The following is a 19,317-nucleotide window of genomic DNA, read 5'->3' on the forward strand; positions in this document are numbered from 1 at the left end:
AATAATTCTAAAGTAAAGTATCTCAAAATTATTATCCTTATCCCACCAGCCAAAACGACCCCTATATATATATATTAGTATAAGCCAAATAAGGAAGGCCATAATTCCAAAGTTATTAATGTGCCAACAAGAGAGGGAATAGAGGAGAGAGTTCCCTGCTTGTTTTGTCTTCCTCTACTCATAGCATATTCCTAGTTTTAAGTAAATCTCCAATTCAACCCTTTTTGCACAAACAAAAAAGTGGTAAACAACAAATTGCAAAGTTTCTAAAATCTTATACTATAACTATTTCACCCCTTTATATTATCAAAAAAAAAATATGTCAAATATTTCTGGTGAAGAAGGGAGTTTTTCTTCAGGAGAAGAAGCTCATTTGCACACTTCAAATAATAATATTTCTTCTATTACTACTAGCAATGGTTCCACCTCACAATCCCAACAACAACAACCACTTGCTAAGAAGAAAAGAAATCTTCCTGGAAATCCTGGTATTAAAACACTATTTTATATATATCTGATATAATTCTTTTCGAGTTTCGTGATAAGCGTTTACAAGTTTCATATATCGTCAGTATAATCAAGCAGTTTCTTACACATATCCCATAGGTCATCCAAAGGATATTTACCGTCTTGAATTTGAAATCTTGAAAAAAAATGTCATATATTAGTACGGATATCATTTATACGGATGATGTATATTACTTAAGTAGTTCATGACGATATCATATGTTAAAATCAGAAATTGTACTAGTCATGATCATATATTATTGATTTAGCTTAATTATATAGTTCAATTTGAATAGTTGTGTGTTTAATTTAACATGAAGTATGTTGTGATTCTTGATGATATTATTTCTTTAGCTTATTACATAATTGTATTATTGTTTTTATTTGATCTAATGTGAACGTGTATATATATATATATAATAATAATTAAGTAGTACGATGGAAAATTTAGCAAGTTTTTTGTGCTATGATGGTGGAATCTTTGACTATAAGCTTGTTTGTTTTAAATAAAGAAAATCCTCAGCTTTTCAAAAGGGTCAATAATTGCTTGCAATTGTGATGAAATACACTTTTTTCATTTTCCCTTTTTGGTGACCCACACACCAATTATATGTCTATGAAATAGTACATGACTTCTAATCACTCGAGAAATTTACTCCACATGGAATGTTCGTGAATATTTAAATTGGTTGTTTTTCGTTAAAGAATTTTAGAAATTCAGTATTTTATTATTGTGAATATCTATAGTTGTTTGATGTTCGAAGTTACTAGAATCTAATATCTTTTGGTCGTATATATTTGAACTGGTCATTTGATGTTAAAAAATTATTGAATTTAGAACTTTTTAATCTTTAATATCTAAGTTATTGGTTTGATGTTTGAAGTTTGTAGAATCTTAAACTTTTTGATTGTGAATATCTAAACTAATAATTTGTTGTTCAAGAATTGTTGAATTTAGAACTTTTTGATCGCGTATATCGAAGCTAGTTGCTTGAAGTTTCTAGAATTTCTAAAACAATAGTTTATTGTTCAATAATTCTTTTCATATCGTCGTGTTTGATTGATTGATTGAGTGATTCTCTTCTCAAAATTGGTGTAGATCCCAATGCAGAAGTCGTTGCCCTATCACCAACCACCCTCATGGCCACGAATCGATTCGTGTGTGAGATTTGCAACAAGGGATTTCAAAGGGACCAAAATTTGCAATTACATAGGAGGGGACACAATCTTCCTTGGAAGCTAAGGCAAAGAACAACCACGGAAGTGAGAAAGCGCGTTTATATATGTCCAGAGCCAACTTGCGTACACCACAATCCATCTCTTGCATTAGGTGATCTTACAGGTATTAAAAAACATTATAGTCGTAAACATGGAGAAAAAAAATGGAAATGTGATAAATGTTCAAAAAAATATGCTGTGCAATCTGATTGGAAGGCTCATCAAAAGACATGTGGAACAAGAGAATACAAATGTGACTGTGGTACCATTTTTTCTAGGTTAGTTTAATTTTTTTTGGTTAATTTTTCATAATTATTCATTCATTCAAGAGAAGAATAATAATAAATAATTAAAAGAGGTACTTAATTTGAACTAAAAATGGATATCATGTTTAATGTTGATCCAATATTCTAATTAGCTGCTAAAATGATTATACTACCTAAGCTAACTATATATGGTCAAGATTTAATAGAAAATAAGTAGCACTCTCTCAGTCCCAATTCAAATAATATAGTTTGAATTAATTTCGAGAGTCAAACAAGAAAGTCTTTTATCATTATTTATTTGTATTTATATACCCTTAGGAAATTTTAATCGTTAATTTTTGTGATTTATATTATTTTTTATGTATTTTCTGAATGTGTAAATTGTTTTTCAATTTTTTTTAAAGATTATGTCAGAAAGCACAAACAAAACAAAAAGTTTAATTGATCTCAAAATTCAAACTATATTATATAAATTGAAATAGAAAACTAAAACATTTAATCTCAATCTCGTATGTTATATATTTTCAAAAGAATTGCTTAATTATTTTAAGATCTAATTGTATAATAATTCTAAAAGCATTAGATTTCAAACTTTCATATTTCACACTATTATGTCACTATATGATAATGGCATAAGTGGACCTAGTTACCTGAACTATTAGACAAATAATTTAACATAACATATAAAATTAAAATAATGATGCATAATATTATTATTTTCGATTATTAATATTATCGGTATATAAAAGTTAGTTTCTCTTATATGAAAATTGATGTGCATGCAGGAGGGACAGCTTTATCACACATAGAGCTTTTTGTGATGCATTGGCTGAAGAAAACAACAAAGTGAACCAAGGTTTAATGAACAACAATATGGAACACAATATGCACAGTGGCCAAATGCATGAGATCATGTCATCCAATGCCTCGTTAAGTTTATCTGAATTCAATAACTTTGATCCCAAAAATTCACTAAAATCACTCCCTCAAGAACTTCTCCCCATTCCATTCAAGTCCATGACCAATAATATGGCTCCAGGTGGCATGTTCTCAACCACTTCAGGTAATTGAACTATCTGACTGTCTCGTTCAAAATCTTAACTAGTCAGAATGTTACTTTTATTTATTTAGTTATATTTTCGACACAGGTAACCTATTTGGTAATAGTCCAAGAAGTGTAGCTTCATCATCTTCCGGACTTCAACTTAGCTCAAATATCCCATCAAATTTCAATTATCTACAAGATAACGGTAAAAATGGGGTGGCTCAAGGACAAGGCCAAATGTCATCAGTTCCAATGTCAGCTACCGCGCTTCTGCAAAAAGCGGCCCAAATGGGGGCCACAGCTAGTAGTAGCATAAATTCCCCAATGATGCAAAAGAGTTTTGTAACAAGTGCTATGGCTGGTTCTGATATTACCATAACAAGACCATTACCTAATTATGACAATTTCCAAATGCAACAAGACAGTAACAATCATCAGAATCAGAGTCAGAACCAGAATCAGAATCAGAATTTAGCAGTAGTGATGAATGACATGGGAATTTATAGCGGGATACTAATGAGCAATGATCAAAACAACGATGGGGGATACATAAAAAATGTTACAGAAGTACTTGATCGCGATAATCATAGTACAAATGACAGAGTTAGAAACCAGACTATGATGGTGCAAAACGGATCAAATGACATGTTGACAGTCGATTTTTTAGGTATTGGAGGAGCTTCAAGGGCACCAATTAGTAATTTGCAGGAACAACGAAGATTCGAAGCAGCTATAAATCAACAGAGGTTGCAAGCTACTTCTTCATTTCATCATCAGCAAAATATTAATCATAATTCGGGTTTGGAAAAGCCCATATGGGATGTTTGATGGATACTCATCAACGTCAAAGGAAAAATCTTACTGGCATTCAGTGTTAGCATCAAATCAATGATATCAATTAGATACACTTTATATATAATTTAATCATAAGGTTAAATTATACGTAAAGCCAGATATAAATATCGAGTTTGCGGATAAGCTTTTAATTTCCATTGGTCAATTCGTCAGTGTATTTTTTCTTATCATTACTAATTAAAGAACTTGCATGCATGGTACTTTACAGTTGTTGTTTTTTTAAAAAAAATAATATATTATTTTTTAATTTAATTTTTATTCACATATATATTATTCTTGGTCAATGCATGGACCTCGTTGGTGCTAGACATCAATGGATTTTGACCAACCTATATATTCTATATAACGGGTCGGTGCCTATCTTCCTTATTGATTTTGATTGCTTGACAAACATGTATAGTGTGAAAATAATTATCGCCTAATTATTCGTAGTGGCGGAATCAGAAATTTTATCAAGAGTTTTCAAAAGTAATATCGTGTGACTGTCAAAATAAAATTAAAAAAAATATGTTATTTAAGGTTTCAATCTGGAACTTCTTGATTCAAATTGACACCCATTACCACCGCACAATAGGTTTAGATTTTGTTAAGGATGTCCAATTTTAAATATATATCCTTTAAATACATACAAAATTTGATATATATACCCAACATAATTTTCTGACGAACGGTGTCCAGTTTTATTTATTTATTTGCCACTATAATCATTGCATCTTGATTAAGATATCTATGTTTACGTTGCATTCTAAATAAACTCCTTAGCTTCCATCTCACTAAAATGAATCAATTTTGTAACAAACATGTTTGGATATATAATCTGTATAATTTACAAAAAGTAATTTTCTTTTACTGATGTTGACTTCAAAAAACAAGAATCCAGGATCGCAAATTCAGTATTCTAAAATTGCTTTTGTGTATATTTTCATGAGAAAGATTTCACAGCAAGAAAATTTTGTTGAAGACATAATCTATCATATAAAATGTGAGAAATGTTTAATATAGTGTACAAATTAGAACAAATTGTTCTGTTTTTTTGGCTAGTTAAAAAGATATATATATATATATATACACACACACACATACATATATATATATATGTGTATATATATATATATATATACACACACATATATATATATATATATATACACACTTTGGGTTGTTGGAATTATTCAAAATTGTCGATGGACATGTAGATGCAAAGCAATGATTAAGTGTTTGGGGAGTTAATATCTCAGGTTGTCACTCAATTATGCACTCTTTTCTCACAAAGTCACTCAACTTTGATTTTTAACTCAAAAGTCACTCAACTATGAGTTCTTTTCTTAAAAAGTCACTTAACTTTAATTTAGGTTTTATTACAAAAGTCACTTAACTATGAGTGTTTAACTTACGAAGTCACTCAACTATGAATATTTTACTTACAATGTCACCCAATCTATTTAATTAAATATTTCAGTTAAAATTACAAACATGAAATTTGTATTTCATACTAAAATTTTAAAAAATAAAAAGATATTCATTCAAATCATTTAATAACCCGATCTGTCAAAAATATAATATATTACCTTAAGTTAGGGGATCCACTAAGTTAAGTTAGCTTCCTATACTGATGGCAAGGTATAGGTAGGTCCTAGGCAGCGCGAGGTAAAGTGTTGTATCATCACTTTATCTCTTAAATGATGATTGTCGCTTAGAGAAACTCCAACAAAAGTAATTGCATGGTCCCTCAAGAGATTCTGCTTAGTATGAATGGGGGTATGAGACTTTATTCATGCATTGTACGAGTAGACTTTGAGAGGAAACATGATATGTTTATGATATTAAGATTATGGGTTTACATCAGTTTATATGTATTTTTACATGCATCTCAGAGTTAATTGTATCTTAGCATACACAGAGTTGAAAATCATGTTTAAACAATCTTTCTTTATATTACACATGTCTTTAAACTGTTATATAATGAAATTAGTTAGTTATATTGAGTTATGTTATTCATGAGTTGAGCAGAGCCAAGGTAAGTGTTCCTTTTTACTCTCTTCAAGCTTAAGTTGTTTTAGCATTCCAACTCGCATACTCGTACATTCAATATATTGATGCCAGTTGGTCTGCATCGTATCATGATGCAGACGTAGGTAACTAGGATCAACATCCGACGTGCCGTTGATCCAGTGAGTAGCTCAGAGTCAGTTGGTGAGCCTCCCTTCACTCCGGAGGACATATTTATCATTCAATTATTTGTTTTTAGTTTTCAGTTGTTAGGATGATTGGGTGTCCTGTCCCAGCATCCCTCTTTATTTGAGTGGCTTCATAGACAGATAGTGTTAGTTTTTTTTGTCTTTTTATTTCACTTCTAAACGATTAAGACTTGATTTGTCATTTTGTCTAAGTATTATTTTTCAGTTATTTCTTGAGTTATCTCTGTGTTTAAGTCTTCCGCTGAGTAAGTAAGCCAAACCAATGGTCCGCTCGAGATCAGCAATGGTCTTCGAGTGTCGTTCACGTCCAAAGTGTATAGGCTCGGAGCGTAACAAATTTTTTTTAGGAAAATAGAGAGGAGAAGAGAAGCACAAATTTTATTTAAAAAAATTGATATACGTAGTCGTTAGATTCCATAAACGAGGGCAATTGCTAAACGGAGTATTATCAATTTCTTATATTTTAGTAAAGGGTTTTTACAAAGAAAAATATTACTATTTCATTTAGGACTTTCTACATTAAATTAATAATTAAAAATTTAGTTGATTTTAAAATCTTAAATATTATAAAACTAATTAAATTATAATTTGAGAATAATACTTAGTAGATGACATTTTTCTTTATTGTAGTTTAAAGATTTACACTAAGACTGTTGTTTAAAAAAAAGTCTGTTTTATCAAAGTTTTTAACAATAAACATTAGAAAAAGTTCAATCAAACATTTTTAATACCTTCCAATTTTTAATATTAGTAAAGATATGGATTGCTTGCATTTTGTTGTGTCAAGGTTAAGGTCTAGTTCCACGGGAACTTTTAAATAATAAAGAGAAAATACATATAATTATTCCATCGAACTTATATTATTTTTTGAAATAGACACTTAAAATTTACGAAAATTTTATTACTCGCGAAATATTTTAAAATAACATATATATCTCCATTTTCAATCATTTCCAATTATAATCAATTCTCATCTACCACGTGTCATTCACTATTTAACTTTTAACTCTTTTCAGTTTTGCCTTTAATTTTCTATTTTTACTTCTTTTTTCTTTTCTCTTTCAAAATTTTTCTCTTTTAAATTTCTGATTAGCCTTCGACTTCTAGAACTTCTTTTTTTAATTTCACCACCACAAATCATAGTGACAACACTTCATAATTAGACTACTTAATCACTACTAAATCATGACAAATAATCAAAATATGAAAATTAGAAGTTTTATCAAAGCAAAATTTAAATCATCATCTTCATCCTAAATTGCCTTTTTTTAACTATTAGCATCACCATTTTCGATCTTTAATTATTAGAAAAGAGAAAACTACTTAGTTAAGTTTGAAATAGAAGATGATAGAACCAACAATATCACATTTTAAAATACAAAATCTGAGCAAGAATGGAGGTTTTTAACTTCGGCCTGTTGAAAACGCTTCTTAAAAGGCTATTAATGGTGATCAGGATCAACTCAAGCGTATAAGTGACTTAAAACAAAAATTAAGCAGGGCCTTAAATTTAAATTGTTAATAACTTTTGTATAATCATAATATGACCATTCTTATTTTAAATTATTTTTCATAAGATATAGTACTCAAAATATGTCAAATTTCTTCTGATAATCCCTTCATTTTTCATGAAATGTTTACTTTTTCTACAAATAGATTTCAATATTTGTTAAAAAATAATAATTTATAACCTATTATTATAAAAAAAAATGAGGCCCCTTAAATTTTGAGGTCTAAGGCACATGTCTTTTTTTTTTAACACTGTCGAGTCATCCCTGATGGCGATTTGGGGAAGATGTGTCTAATTTATTAATTAAAAAAATCAAATTAAAAATATCACGTGGTATTTTAACACTGGTTTGAGATTGTAATATTACTCCTTCACGCACTCAGTTTTTGTGAGAACACAATTATAATAAAAATGGCTGAAAAGGTTTATTTATCGTGAATATAAATAATTTTGTGGGTAATAAAACTCCCGGAAACTTTAGGTGTCTACTTCAAAAAAGAGTATAAGTTTGATGGGGTAATTATATATTTTCTCAATAATAAATAAATCCTTGTATGTAGTCCCAGGTTTGTGAAGTGGACAATTTTGCACTTTATACTAACCGATTTATGGATGAGTGCTTTTGAAATAGTCATTTTAACCATGAATCTACGTGCCTATGATTTTGTTTCTCAGGAAATTCGTGCAACGAAAGATCTCGAATTCGAGGTTTTCTATTCCAGAGGTATTCTCCTAAATAAAGGTATTCGTGCTTGAAAGAAGGCTCAAGATCATCCTCGTGAAAATCTTATATTACTTGAGGACGCTTTACCATGTGGAAAGGCTTTTCACTACTTTAGACCTAGTTCATACATAGACAATGTTGCATTTTTAATAATGTTTGTAAAGACAATTTTGCATTTCATACTCAAACATGAGCCATATTTTTGTAATAAGCAAGCTTTATGAAGCATATTCTTCCTCAGAAACACCATGATTTCAAAAGAGTAGAAAGAAACAATACTAATCAATATAAGGTTGTTACTAGAAACAATACCGAAGAAAAGAAAATCCGTAGCAGCTATCCTTCAGATGCACATTGACAAGCCCTCTAATCAAGCCAAACAAATCGAAACAGAAAAGTACAAAACATAATGATATACTAATCCATTCTTTACATTATCACATTGTCTCAAATTATACTAATTCAAACATACAAAAATAATATTTTAGAAACAAGAAATTAAGGGAGGCACATACATTAGATGCTTCACCATTTATCTCCTTAATTCAACTAAAATTTTGAAATAAACCTTACGACTAGCATGCTAAATCTCATATATCATTCCTACTTTCAACATACGTTTATGAGGTATGTCGAAAACTTTGCTACTTTGCCTCAAATTTCTCTTCAAGAAGTTAAAGGCATAATCAATCACAACTCTCTTCACAATATTTGATCCTTTGCTTGCAATAACATCTTGTTCTCCAACTAAATGAACAACCCCAACACTATAAGCTCTCTCCACCACTTGTATATCTCTCTCCATTGAAGACGTCTCGACCTCTTGTATTTCACAATCACTCTCCAATTCCACATTGACACTCTGCTCTGTTGATACTTTGTTACTCTTTGTTGCATTCAACGAAAGAATGGAATCGTCTCGTATAAATTCCTTCAGCCTCTCCACTAATAATCTCTCGAAAGGCTCTTCCTCATTTCTTACATCATTGTATCCGTATCTCACTGCACATCGAAACACATAGACATCACTAGGTTTCACCCTCCGGAAGAGGAATCTTTCTTCTATGGGTACTTTGCTTATAGGGAGAGATTTAACTGAAACAAACACGAGGACAGAGTGTAACGCGGGGACATTCTCCACGTAATGTTTGAAGATTGGTGGAATTCCGTGGACAAGTTCAGAATAGAAAATTGCAAGGCCGGGTAGACGATGGGAATTTGTTTCATCTACTGTTTCTTTAACTTTTAAGGGAGAGATCTTGTGTTCTAGCTCGAAATGATACTTCTTTCGATACACATAGTTCCATACGTACATGATGAACATTAGGAACATGGCAAAAGCTAGTGGAAGGTAACCGCCTTGTGTGAACTTGTATAGAACCGAGCTTAGGTAGATGAGCTCAACCGAGCCAATGATTAGAACATACATGATTACGAAAAGAATGTGAGTTTTCCAAATCATGATCATAACTAGCACGAGGAAGCCCGATGTTAGTATCATCACAAACACCACCGCTATTCCTGTGATCAAATGGTTTTGTGTCACGTGTTAGACACCATTGATAAGATGGAAGGATTTAAGTCTTATACACTGAGATATAAGAAATGAAATGCTTACCATATGCACTGCTTAGATTTTCAGTAGTCCTGAATGCAAGCGTGACAACGACACAAGCTATCATGAGAAGGTTATTGACTTCAGGAATGTAGATTTGTCCGTGATACTTGGTAGACGTGTGCACGATTTTAACATGAGGAAAGCATCCTAACGCCAGGGATTGCTGGATTATAGCGAAAGTTCCAGAAATCAAGGCTTGACTTGCAATGATGGCTGCTAACACTGCCACTGCAAATACTGGCCAATATAAACCATCTGCACATGTATAACAGAAAATGCAGCATGAGACGTTCATTTTCCCCCTCGTGACTTAGGCACAAACGATTTAAGTTATATAAATCGACAATGTAAAGAACTGTAATCGTAGTTTTCCTTCTCAATGCTGATTGTAGAGATGTGGCACTTCTTCGTGATCTGATTTGGACAGTTTTTAAACCGTCATTGATAGAACTTAAACTCAGGAACGAATGTATACTTACTAGGTATGGACTTGTAGAAAGTATCAGAAATATCATCGATGTTCTTCCTTAAAAAGGCAGCCTGACCAAGATATGCCAATATGAGCGCGGGATATGTCACACAACACATACTTATCTGTACAGATCGAACACTAAAATGACCAACATCTGCAAATAGTGCTTCGCCTCCTGCAATTAATTGTTCAATATTTTACTCCGAGTAATTGAGAAGTTTCTCATTACAGTTAAGAGTGAAGTATCAAAAAACACATCTGAAGTATCTCATTTTTCGAGTTTCATACCTAAACTATCAGATGTACGAGTTTTCTACCTGAACTATCATCAACTATTTATAAAAGCACACCTCAACTATCAATTATTCCTTTTTCTTAACCGAATGAATAATGATAACCGAATGAATAATGATGGTGATAGTTCAGGTAGAAAAAGGGAATAACTGATAGTTGAGCTGTGTTTTGATAAATAGTTGGTAATAGTTTCGGTAGCAAATTTGCACAACTGATAGTTCATGTATGAAATTGAAACAATCGAACTACTTAAGGTGTGTTTTTAACCATTAACTCTATATTTAAACGCTATTGGAAGGAAATGAATACCTGTTATGCACATAACAACCCCGCCAAGTGAAATCCAAGCATTCTTTTTGTTTCTCTTGAAGTAATCTATTATGTATTTAGGATTAAGAGCTCTTATAACAGTTGGATCGTACTTGACGAAGTTGTATAAGCCAATACCAGCAATGAAAATGAACCACAAACAAAGTATAGGCGCGAAAGTGTTGCCAACTTTTTCAGTTCCAAATCTTTGAAACATAAACAATAATAATAAGATGGCTACTGCAATCCAAACAAGTCTTCCTGCACATCACAATATAAACTAGCGTCAGTCGAGATGTGTTTCACTAATTATTGGGTGATAGTTCAGGTAGGAAACTCAGACCCTAACGTCATAAGTAGCCCCTTAATTTATATGCATCTTCTACTTTGACGCCTTATGTTAGATGTTCTTTCTATCGAACATTTATACTACTAAAAAAATATACTTTTTTACTGACATGACATGACGTGTGTAATACACCGAAATTCAATGCGTGAAGGGGATTTATTTAGCCAAATAATATGCAATAGTTACCTTCAGTCAGCTGTGATGGAGCTGCTGCTTTGAGTCCTCCAACAGCAGACAAAACTAACCAAATCAAATGGAAAATTTAAATTAGTATCATAAACACATTTCTACTTGAAGAAAACAGAAATATTATTATTTTACTAAAATATTCATTTTCTTCTATTCATTTCGTAAGTGGTCAAGAGATCTAAATTTTGTTCGTGTTGAAACATATTCCATGTATTAAGGCAATTTTGACAAATTCATAAAGACTAAAGAGATTATTATACGATGAAAACACGTATCATAAACTTATTTGATTAGTGTAAACATCAAATACGAATAAACTTTTACGTGCCTGAAACGCAGGGAGCGAGGATGCCATCCCCAATAACCATGGAAGTACCAAGCATTGTAGCAATTAACAGAACAAACTTTGCAAAATTGCTGCTTTCTAGATTTGATTTAAGCTTTGAAGCTCGACGAGTACGTCTATCTGGTAAACCAATTTTAAAATTCGATACATCTTTATCTTCAGGTTGTTGACTCGGAATTAATCCCACTTTTGAATATCTACATATCAATGAATATAACGCAAATGTACCTCCTGCAATTTTGAAAAAAACAGAGTACTCTGTTTTAAAGAACAAGTTTACATATATAAAAAAGGGAAAATGCACAAGTATTCCCTCAACCAATGCCCGAAATCGCAGAAACACACTTATACTATACTAAGCTCCAATTACCCCATGAACTATAAGTAATTTTCTACTCCTTTTCGGCCTACGTGGCACTACAAGATAGTGTCACGTAGGTCGAAAAGGGGTAGAAAATTATTAATAAAATAAGTTCAGAAGTAATAGGACTATAGTATAGTATAAGTGTGTCTTTGAAATTTTGGACATAGATTGAGGGGATAGTTATGCATTATCCCTATAAAAAATAAGAGATGTATTTATTATTTTTTACTCAATAAAGTTACCATCTCCGTTGTCATTAGCTCGAAGAACAATGAAGACGTATTTGATGAGAGGAATCAAGGTGATAGTGTAAAATATAAGAGACAATGCACCAAGTATATCTTCGTTATATGTTACACCATTTGGAAAAATAGTTGCAAACACATACAATGGTGATGTTCCAATATCTCCGTACACCACTCCTATACTTTGAAACGCCAATTTCAATATCACTGTCCATTTTAATGCCTGGTAAAAAGAAAAAAAGTATATATATACATCGTCAATATAAAAAACAAAACATGACCATATAATTTTATATTGTTGTGAGTTGTCAAGGTTCAAGTCCCCAAAAAGGAATACATATTGGATAGCATTTCGCTAGCGTTTGATCATAGATTTTTAAATATATAAAACATGACCATACAATGTTATATTGTTGTGAGGTGTCAAGGTTCAAGTCCTGAAAAAGGAAGACATATTTGATAGCATTTCGCTAACGTTTGGTCATAGATTTCTAAATATTGTTGGCAAATATTATTTGGATGAAATTTCACTATTTTTTTATCATAATATTTGAGAAATATATTTCACTTTTTTAGGAAAATATGATTTATACCCATAAGTTTAAATACTATCGAAATGAATTAAGTTTGTATTACAAGTCAATTGAATCTTCGTTGCAACAATAAGAAATAGTATGCATGACACTAGAACAATGTGGTATTTTGGAGCGAGTGCAACAAACATCATTCCATACATCGTGAAGTAGACAAAACACATGATTTTGTTTTCCTGAGCCAATTGTTCATCACTTTCATCAACAACTATATCATCATATAGTATTCACTAAATATTTCATCACTACTTTAGTGTTCACGTAAACAATTATGTAATACAACGCAAACAATTACTATAGAGTGTGCTTTTGTAAAAGATAAAAGTTTGGGGTAAAATTTCAATTTTCAAAAAATTCCAAATAATGAGATTTGGCCTAAATATTAGAAAAAAACTAGTATTTGGAAATTTCGAATATCTACCAAAAATATTTGTCGGTAAATTATATGAACAAACACTATTTACCAAATTTTTTTTCAAATATTATTTGAGAAATCTACAACGTGAAAAAAATTCAAATAATTTGGGTAAGTTAGGACCTTTTTGGCTCCGGGGACCTTGCTAGATTCCAAGTCTAAGGAATCATATCGTTTCAACGAATTGCCAGAAAGTTTTTTTCCATTGAGTTGATGTTGAGCAACTTCTTGGTTTTGTTTATTGCTTGACATATCTTTAATATATAAAATATTTATTTATCAAAAAGTGTAATGAAAAATGGGGAAATTCCCCAACATTTTGTTCACAAATAACTAAGAAGAAGAAGGAGAAGAAAAGTATTTTGAATAATAGAATAATAGGAAGAGATTAACTCAATTTGTTTTCAAAAACTTTAGAAGAAAATTTTAGAGTTTAGATAGAAATGAGATTTTTATTTGTATGGAAGAAAAACATATTACTTCCTTCATCTCACACGTAAATGGTATAATTAGCAACTTGCCGCATCTCACGCTTTTATAAATAGAATTTATATTTTATTTATTCATGATGTAGATGATTACATGACATAAAGAAAAATATTTGTTATATTAAATTTATTTTAATAATAAATATAATTAAATGGTTAAGTGACTTTTTAAGATAAATTAACGGATAGAGGATTCTCTAAATATATTAGCAACAACATGCCAATAAAGTATATATGTTGACTTGATTGATTTTTTTTTTATATATTAAAACAATTTATTATTTCTGTTAATCGAATAAAATTAAATTATTTTGAATATTCTTTATCTACATATTTTGCTAGAAAAATATTTTGCACATTTTTTGTCCCACTTGTGCTATTTGACTAATGGTCCAGACTGAATAAAAAATATATATTTAGATTTAGGTAGTGTTTTATGATTGATTAAATTTTAACTCAGACCCTCAATTATATAAATTTAGTACCACCCAATTTTCTTACTTACTCGATCCAAGATTTAACCAAACATTTTTTATTAATTTGTACTCTTCAAAATTTTATTTTTCATAAAAGAAACAACCTTCGAATGTTTTTATTTTTTGTAAAAAAAAAAAAAGGAGAAAACAATTAGTATCAATGGCATTTTCACCTTAGTAAAATACTTCGTAAAAATAAAAGTTCAAATGAAGCTAATAACTTATGAGTCATTCATAAAACCATAGAAGTGACCATTAGCTCCAAAATATTATTCAACTGTAATTATAGAGTCTCTACAAACTCTAAATAATAGTAAATAGGATTTATGAGTTTAACCTACGTAAAAAAACAATATCGTCAAAAAAAAATAGAGAATGTGTTATGAAATAGGTCACTCTTTCGTAAATGCTAATTTGGGCCTTAGAAAATCCAGTTTACTATTTCTATCAGAATTGTTCTAAATGTTATACTAACACTATAAAAGTTATCTCAATTATAAAAAAGTTTATATGATATGTTATAATTTTAGAAGAAAGTAATCTCGTAATAACAATTGAACAAAATCGGAGCGGTTAATTTATTCTTATTCATGAGACATTATCATCGAAATTGTTGTCACAACATTTTTTAGTTTGAAAAAGCAAAGATGAGCATAAGTGCAAAAATTGAAAGATCGAGACAAAAACATTGTATTAGTTCAGCTATTAACATTGTATTAGTTTAACTATTTATGTAAATGAGTCGATATAGAACTAGGGACATATCAGCTCCAAAGAATAAAATTGAAAGGTATATCAGACTCTTTTTTCAAAAACAATAATTTAAAAAAACATATTAAAAACTATGACGCAACTATCGCACATATACAAAAAAAAAAAGCAAAAAGACAAATTTGTCGGGTGTTGATACATACGGTATGTACAAATATCATATGGGTATGTCCATGAGGTAGATTGTAAGTTGATGTAGTTTCAGGTTTAGATATTTTAACACTTCTCTACGAAACACTATTGTGCGAAGGTGATTATAGTCGCTATGCTTTTATATTACTTTGAGTTGCCACAGTAATATTCACAATTTATTATAAAAAAAATACTAGAATTTTAGTTTTAAGATAAATACGTAAGACAAAAATACTAGAGTTTTAATTTTAAAATAAATATGTATGACGCTTCTATAATAGTGTGAGAAGGTGAATAAAAATTTAGATATTTTAATTTGTATTACTTTGACTTGACATGGTAATATTCACAATTTATTGTAAAAAATATATATATTAGAGTGAAGCTTCCATAATTGTGTTTTAGTTTTTGAAGAAGAACTCAATTTGTAAGTAATTATTTATCTGTGACTATCTGACATAAAAATATAGATAAATATATTAAATTGAATGATTTTATTAGTACGTATAAAATAAAATTTAGCAACTTTACTATATAATTTTATCATAATTTAGTAATCTTTAAGATATTTGTTCGCAGCAAATTTTCGTAAGCGTGGAAAATTAACTGCAAGCAAAATAAATAAAAGAAAAATGTGATTTTATTAATGAATCGTTGTGAGTACAATTCCTTTGTTCTCTTGATTCTCTCTCCTAAGTTTATCCGCGGTTCGAGGGCCTTCAGTAGCGTACTTCTCGAATGTAGGCTGATGTAGACCTCCTTGAGATGTTGTCAATCTCCGAAACGTCAGAAAGCGATTCGTCGTTGTAAGTCAATCTCCGGGAAGAACTCCGTTGATCACTCCTTCGAAGAACTATCATGTTGATGTTGTAATTTTCTCCAATTTGTTGAATGCTTGTTGAAGAGTTTTTTTCGATCCCCTTGAATGTCATGTTCATCCCCTATTTATAGTTGTAGGGGGTGGACAAGGTTGCATATGATTGGCCAAAGGATGTCATTTGACACTTGGCGTGCTGTAATTGGTTCTTGCACTTGACTGGGACTAACACCTCAATTGGACATGTGGCGTCACCTTGTTGGTTTCGGATGCCTAATCACCGTGACACGTGGCATGAGTTTGGGCTTCAAGGTGAAATGGACCTTGGATTTTAACTTTAATAAAATGAACTCATTTATTAGTAAAGCCCAAATTAATCATTCAGCTCAAATGAACATGGATTTAATTCAAATTTTGTATGAATTTGATCTAGTTACAATTTATGTGTCTACAATATTAACGCTACTCCCCTGTCTCTATATATAGATGATCCATTTGGTTCATATGTATATGTATATAGAAATAACTATGAACAAAGTATTTTCAATAGTGGTGGACTCAAGTATAGTACACACCATTTCATGATGACCGAACTTGATCCACGGAACTATTTACTACTATTAAGAAGGGAGTGACGATCCATGGGACTATGGTAAACTATTGAGAAAGGGTGAATTAATCATAATATTATGGTGGAATTAGAGTGTCAGTTGACAATTTTATATCCGATTATCAGTTTATTCATATGTATTGTTTGAACCAGAATCGAAGGACTATGTGAGTTTCGTTTCCAACTCATTAAATTGTTCGTTTTTATGACTTCAGAATAGAGAGATATTCACGTTTGTGTCCTGCCTCTTCAGGAGCTTTGGACCGGCCATAACATTCGAAATTGGAGAAAAAAATTAAGGTAACTCTTATTTTATCTGTAGAATAAAACTTAACTTTTTTAGCCACATTTTTTTCATCAGTCTTCTGCACTACTAATGAATAAAAGGGATTACTTTTTGTGTGAGTTAGAGAAAGTTGAATGAATTTACTATCAAAAAAACAAATATCCAATTCCCATTATTTACTTGTTAAATTACGAGTGAATAATGAACCCAATTGAATAATTTAATAAATAAATTTGAGAAAAAGGTTCGAAAAATGTTTTATTTTTGGTCGAAATTAATGTTACGATATTAAATTTTATAAACGGTCTTTTATCTCTGTGTATTTTAAAGGTATATATGTGCTCACATGGACACATTAATATTTATAATGATACAATATTTGTAATGTCTACGTGAGTATATATATATATATATATATTTAAAATACACTATCAAATAGTGCATGAATAAAAGATCATTTTCAAAATTCAATATTATGATAACAATCTCAGTTAAAATTTGAATGCTCCTAGTAATACTACTGAATTATTGTCCTAAAAAAATGGAGAAAAATTATTGTAATGCATTAATTAGGGACAGATATTAGATAATGTAGACCCACCATTATATAAATTGACTATGTGAATTGAAACAAAATGTCTAAAAAGGTTGTCAAATTCCAGGTATTTGATCTCATCTTATTATAAAAAACTAATAATTGTCCCAGATATTCGTGGCATAACAAAATAATTGATACACATGCACTGTTTTATCTTCTAGAAAACACTTGAAATTATTTAATAAAATCTTCTTAACTTGTTGAAGTGTATTGATTAGATGTGATATGAAAAAGAAAAAAGAAACACATATGATAGATAACACCCATAACTCTTTTGCACCTCACCTATATATTTTACTAATTTCACAATTTTATTCTTTTAGTGTTTTTTATCTTTATTTCTACTTGAGCAAAACATGATATAAGTTTCTGAAAGCAAAAAAAATAAAACTTTATTAAAGAGGTATTTTTTATACTCTTGTTGACTAAAAAAAAATAGGCACGAATATATATATATATATATATATATATATATATATATATACACGTATTTTGTCGTTTAGTGTCGGCCAAATAATATAAGGCCAAGTGTAAAGTATGTCGGCCATTTTGTAATAAAAAGTTTGAGTGTATACCTTTCTTCTCTTTTGTCGATAAATAGTCTCTATCAATACCGCAGTATTTCTCCTTTCAGGCCATGAATAGTGTTTCGCCTTAGGTATTAATATTTTATAATTAACATTATCGTCTAATAAATAGGAGTTCATTTTAATCATTTTTTCGCTAAAATTTTATTCCTTCCAACCTCTTAATAAAATTATACTTATTTATTATGTAATAATAATGGTTTAATAATCATCTCGTCGGTCACTACTACAGTTTTCTTCTTTGATCAGTTACCCTAACAGCGCCTCAACTTTGTTTACTCCCCTAAACGGCCTTCTTGCCTATCGATTTCAACCTTAGGATGGCATAGTCTGGGCATACTTATTCGCAGAATATTTCTGTAGGCCGACACTAAACGACAAAATACTTTAATAATAATGGCCCTTTTAGTGAATAATGAAACTGGAATGTACAAAATTCAATCGAAAATCGAACTAAATTATAAATCGAGTCAACTCGAAAAAAATAACTAGTGGTTGGTTTAACTTTGTTTAGTGTTGAAAATAAAAATCCGACTATATTTGGGTTGCTTTGGTTTTAACTAAAAAATCAATCTGAGACCAAACCAACACGAAATTACATATATAATTTTAAAATTTATTTTACACATAAAAATATTTATTTTGATATAATTTTAAATATTTCTTATATTCAAGTTAGAAACTTAGAATTTTGGATGATTCCATAAATATTATAGTCCACATGTGTTGGTAATTATAATAAAACTTAAATCAAAATTAAATTAATATTGATGCAAAAAGAAAATCAATTTAACACTAAGAATGACAATAATATTGAATATTTGTTCTTTGATTTTACATTGATTTAGACAATTGAAATATATAATCTAATTTTAATTTCATTTAATATTTTGTCATGTGACTAATACAGTAATACTTATTAAATTTATTTCAGCATTATTTAGTACTTTTAAATTATGATCATTTTCATTATGACTTGTTAATTTGCAATATTTGTTTTACGCAATTTATTTTTTTATTATTATTATTATATAT

The 19,317-nt window shown here is 30.1% G+C and overlaps 2 protein-coding genes across 2 annotated transcripts; one reads left to right on the forward strand and one right to left on the reverse strand.

Annotated features, from left to right (window-relative positions):
• Positions 1-319: 319 nt before the first annotated feature.
• On the forward strand, positions 320-4,091 carry LOC107030634 (zinc finger protein GAI-ASSOCIATED FACTOR 1-like). Its single transcript, XM_015231898.2, has 4 exons — positions 320-488; positions 1,607-2,003; positions 2,777-3,054; positions 3,140-4,091. Exons 1-4 carry the CDS (start codon positions 320-322, stop codon positions 3,862-3,864), a joined length of 1,569 nt encoding a protein of 522 aa, XP_015087384.1. The 3' UTR covers positions 3,865-4,091.
• A 4,616-nt stretch (positions 4,092-8,707) lies between these two features.
• LOC107030690 (potassium transporter 5-like) lies at positions 8,708-13,904 on the reverse strand. The gene is made up of 8 exons (XM_015231957.2): positions 13,641-13,904; positions 12,507-12,732; positions 11,883-12,131; positions 11,552-11,605; positions 11,017-11,277; positions 10,421-10,588; positions 9,942-10,196; positions 8,708-9,844 (listed from the first exon to the last, which is right to left on the reverse strand). The coding sequence occupies exons 1-8, from the start codon at positions 13,767-13,769 to the stop codon at positions 8,907-8,909; spliced, it is 2,280 nt and encodes a 759-aa protein (XP_015087443.1). The 5' UTR covers positions 13,770-13,904; the 3' UTR covers positions 8,708-8,906.
• Between the last annotated feature and the right edge of the window lie 5,413 nt (positions 13,905-19,317).

This window comes from Solanum pennellii, chromosome 9 (assembly GCF_001406875.1).
Source record: "Solanum pennellii chromosome 9, SPENNV200".
NCBI classification, from domain to species: domain Eukaryota; kingdom Viridiplantae; phylum Streptophyta; class Magnoliopsida; order Solanales; family Solanaceae; genus Solanum; species Solanum pennellii.

Coding starts and splice junctions, on each gene's coding strand:
- LOC107030634 (XM_015231898.2), top strand. CDS start 320: ATGTCAAATATTTCTGGTGAAGAAGGGAGTTTTTCTTCAGGAGAAGAA. Junction 2,004..2,776: donor TGTGGTACCATTTTTTCTAG/GTTAGTTTAATT, acceptor ATGTGCATGCAG/GAGGGACAGCTTTATCACAC. Junction 3,055..3,139: donor CATGTTCTCAACCACTTCAG/GTAATTGAACTA, acceptor TTTTCGACACAG/GTAACCTATTTGGTAATAGT.
- LOC107030690 (XM_015231957.2), bottom strand. CDS start 13,769: ATGTCAAGCAATAAACAAAACCAAGAAGTTGCTCAACATCAACTCAAT. Junction 11,606..11,882: donor CCTCGCTCCCTGCGTTTCAG/GCACGTAAAAGT, acceptor TGATTTGGTTAG/TTTTGTCTGCTGTTGGAGGA. Junction 10,197..10,420: donor TTTCTACAAGTCCATACCTA/GTAAGTATACAT, acceptor ATACATGTGCAG/ATGGTTTATATTGGCCAGTA.